We start from the raw sequence: 3,496 nt of genomic DNA on the forward strand, positions 1-3,496 counted from the left end.
TTACTAGGGGGCGGGGCTAGGAGGGCAGGCGACTGGCCGGGGTCAGGTGGAAAGCTCTCAGGAGGGCGGGGTCTAGACGAAAAGGGGCGCAGCCTCGAGAAGTGGGGAGGAGCCTACGGTAGGGGGAGGGGCCCGGGAGGAAATGGTGAAGGAGCCTAGGAGAGCGTGGGGCGGAGCTAGGGTTGGCATGGAGGAGGTGGAAGACAGATTCTAATGCTCAGAAGTAGGGTCCGGGCCTAGATTTGTAGAGGGAGTGGGACAGAGGGCGGGAAGAAACTTCTGAGGCAAGGCGAGGAGCCCAGACGTCGGTGGGGCTTAAGCCAATACAGAATTATTCAAATAATTGGGAGGGGTCGAAGCCTACAGGCGATGCCAGGATTGCGAAAATAAGAAGGGTCTGAGGCTGTGGGCACGAATGGCTGGGCGTGACCTGGGAGAGAAGGCAACTGAATCCGGGGGCGGGGACCAGAGTGGTGAGTAAAGTAGTGAAAGGCTCTGAGGCTGGGGGCTGACTACTGACGTGCGCGGAGCTTGGACGGAGCAGAATCCAAGGGCGTTGTGCTGTGAATGCAGTCTCTCGAGTTAATTTCTCTGTAACAACGACTGCTTGTGACTCAGTTTCCGTTCCTCTATGACTCAGTTTCCTCTTCTGTCAGTTGGCGATGATGATGTACAATAGTGTGCGACCCATGGCAAACGCTATGTAATAGTTTGTTACTATTTCCATTTTTCCTGACCCGGATCCCAAACTCCGCTTTGAAGGTGCGGGAGAGAAGAGGGCCCGGAGTGCAATTCCTTCTAGTGACCCGATTTGAGTGCAGGTCAAGGGATAGGGAGGAGATTTAGGTGATTTAAAATCTCACCGCAGAGGGGATTAATGGACGGAAGGCGGAGCGGGGGGAGGGGTAGGCTCAGAGGGTGGAGCCTTTCCCCAGGGCCGAAGGATGGCGGCCCTCGCTCGCCTGCTGGAGCGTCTGCTCTGGCCCGCTCGCAAGGAAGAGGAGGCGGAGGAGGAGGAAGAGGAGGCAGGACGCAGGGCCTTCGACGGGCCTCAATCTCTCCTCGCAACGCCGCGATGCGTCCAGCGGCCGCACGGGGGTGTGGCGGCGTCGCGGGGCCTGCGCTTCGGGGCGAGCGCAGCGCAGGGCTGGCGAGCGCACATGGAGGACGCGCACTGCGCTTGGCTAGAATTACCTGGGCTGCCCGCGGGCTGGGCTTTCTTCGCCGTCCTCGACGGCCACGGCGGGGCGAGAGCGGCACGCTTCGGCGCGCGCCACCTGCCAGGCCACGTGCTCGAGGCGCTGGGTCCCGATCCTTGCGAGCCAGAGGGTGTGCGCGGGGCGCTGCGCCGAGCCTTCTTGAGCGCCGACGAGCGCCTGCGCGCACTCTGGCCCCGCGGCGAACCCGGCGGCTCCACGGCTGTGGCGTTGCTGGTTTCTCCGCACTTTCTGTACCTGGCGCACTGCGGGGACTCCCGCGCGGTGCTGAGCCGCGCCGGCGCCGTGGCCTTCAGCACCGAGGACCACCGGCCCCTCCGGCCCCGGGAACGCGAGCGCATCCAAGACGCTGGCGGCACCATCTGCCGCCGGCGCGTCGAGGGCTCCCTGGCTGTGTCCCGAGCACTGGGTGACTTTGCCTACAAGAAGGCTCCGGGGAGGCCCCCCGAGCTGCAGCTCGTTTCCGCGGAGCCTGAGGTGGCCGCACTGGCACGCCGGGCTGAGGACGAGTTCATGCTCCTGGCCTCTGATGGAGTGTGGGACGCGATGTCTGGTGCTGCCCTAGTAGGCCTGGTGGCATCGCGCCTCCGCTTGGGCCTGGCCCCAGAGCTTCTCTGCGCGCAGCTGTTGGACACGTGTCTGTGCAAGGTCGTGGGGGCGGAGCGTGGAATCCTTGAGGCTTGGTGCAGTAAAGGAGAAGAACCTCAGGGTTTGGGGGAGGAAGTGTTTTGATGGAGAGGCAAGAATACAGCTAGAGGGCCTGCCCGGTGGCGCACTGCTACAGTGGGCCGCTTGTGAGCCCGGCGGCGCTCCCGCCGAGGGTTCGGATCCCACATACAGACCGGTTCCCGCTCACTGGCTGAGCGAGGTGCGGACGCGACACCGAGGGTTGCGATCCCGTTGCCGTCCTGGTCCGGTTCGGGCGCGACACTGAGGGTTGCGATCCGTTGCCGGTCACGAAAAAAGACAAAAAGGAAAAAAAAAAAAAGAATACAGCTAGAGAAGAAGGGGGTGGGGCTCAACCAAAGGGCATTTGCTGGAATGGGCAGGGTCAAAATACCGAGAAGGCGGAGCCTGAGGAAAGTTTTAGGCACAATGGGAGAGTAGCAGCTTTCGATAGGTAAGTGGGAAGGATTTAAGAGAAAGGGCGTGTTCTTTTGGAATGGGGCGGTTCTAGGACGCAGGGGCAGGGCCTAACGTGTGCTTAGTGCTAGAAGATGAAAGAGCAGCTAGGCAGCAGAGTGGGCGGGACTTCAGAGAATGGGCGTAGTTCTCTTTAATAGGGTGGGTTTAGAACTGGGAAGGGGCGTGGTCTAGGGATTGGTCCAAATGGGAGAGGACTGGCAAATGGGCAGACTTGAGAGAAATGGACATAACCAGGGCCGGCCCGGTGGCGCACTGGAGAGTGCGCCGCTTGGGAGCGCGGCGGCACTCCCGCCGAGGGTTCGGATCCCATGTGGAGACCGGTTCCCGCTCACTGGCTGAGCCCGGTGCCGGTGCAATACTGAGGGTTGCGATCCCGTTGCCGGTCAGTAAAAAAGACAAAAAAAGGGAAAAAAAAAAAAAAAAAAAAGAAATGGACATAACCAGATTGAGGAGGGGGATCAATACTGGGATTATTGAGCTCTGCCTTCAACTCCCTCCAACCGGGCTCCCTTTTCTCCACCTTCTCCAGGGCAGCCTGGACAACATGACCTGCATCCTGGTCTGCTTCGCAGGGGCCCCCAGGCCTTGTGAGGAGGCGATTAGGAGGGAGCTAGCGCTGGACGCAGCCCTGGGCCGCAAAGTCGCTGGTGAGAAGGCACCCCAAGGCCAGCGGGAGGGCTGATCGCCAAGCCGGGGATCTCCCATAACTTTTGCCTCCTTTTCAGAACTGTGTGCCTCCGCTCAGGAGCCCCCCAGCCTAAATACAGTTTTCAGGACTCTGGCCTCAGAGGACATCCCGCATTTACCTCCTGGGGGAGGGCTAGACTGCAAGTGAGTTGGGGTGAGATGGGGGGTGCGGGAGGGGTGGTAGGAAGAGGGTCCCCTCCTGAGGGCATTCCTCCGCTTTCCAGGGCCACTGTCATCGCTGAAGCTTATTCTCACCTCTGCCCGGCCTCAGAAGTGTGTTGGGAGGTAAGGACCTTGTGTTCTTGAATGTTTTTTTTAGGAGCATGTATTAGTCCGTTTTGTGTTGCTATAACAGAACAACCTGAAAAACTGGGTAATTTATAAAGAAGAGAGGTTTATTTGGCTTACGATTCTGGGACAGCTGCATCTGGGACGGGCCTCAGGCT

At 60.2% G+C, this 3,496-nt stretch overlaps 1 protein-coding gene across 1 annotated transcript in view; it reads left to right on the plus strand.

Moving 5' to 3' along the window:
* Positions 1-944: 944 nt before the first annotated feature.
* Positions 945-3,496, plus strand: part of PPM1N (protein phosphatase, Mg2+/Mn2+ dependent, 1N (putative)) — a 4,906-nt gene continuing 2,354 nt past the window's right edge. Inside the window, exons 1-4 of the mRNA XM_008577755.1 lie at positions 945-1,865; positions 2,893-3,010; positions 3,089-3,194; positions 3,275-3,335. Coding sequence (XP_008575977.1) covers positions 945-1,865; positions 2,893-3,010; positions 3,089-3,194; positions 3,275-3,335 — 1,206 coding nt within the window. The remainder of the gene's footprint in view (positions 1,866-2,892; positions 3,011-3,088; positions 3,195-3,274; positions 3,336-3,496) is intronic.

This window comes from Galeopterus variegatus, unplaced genomic scaffold (assembly GCF_000696425.1).
Source record: "Galeopterus variegatus unplaced genomic scaffold, G_variegatus-3.0.2 Scaffold1573, whole genome shotgun sequence".
NCBI classification, from domain to species: domain Eukaryota; kingdom Metazoa; phylum Chordata; class Mammalia; order Dermoptera; family Cynocephalidae; genus Galeopterus; species Galeopterus variegatus.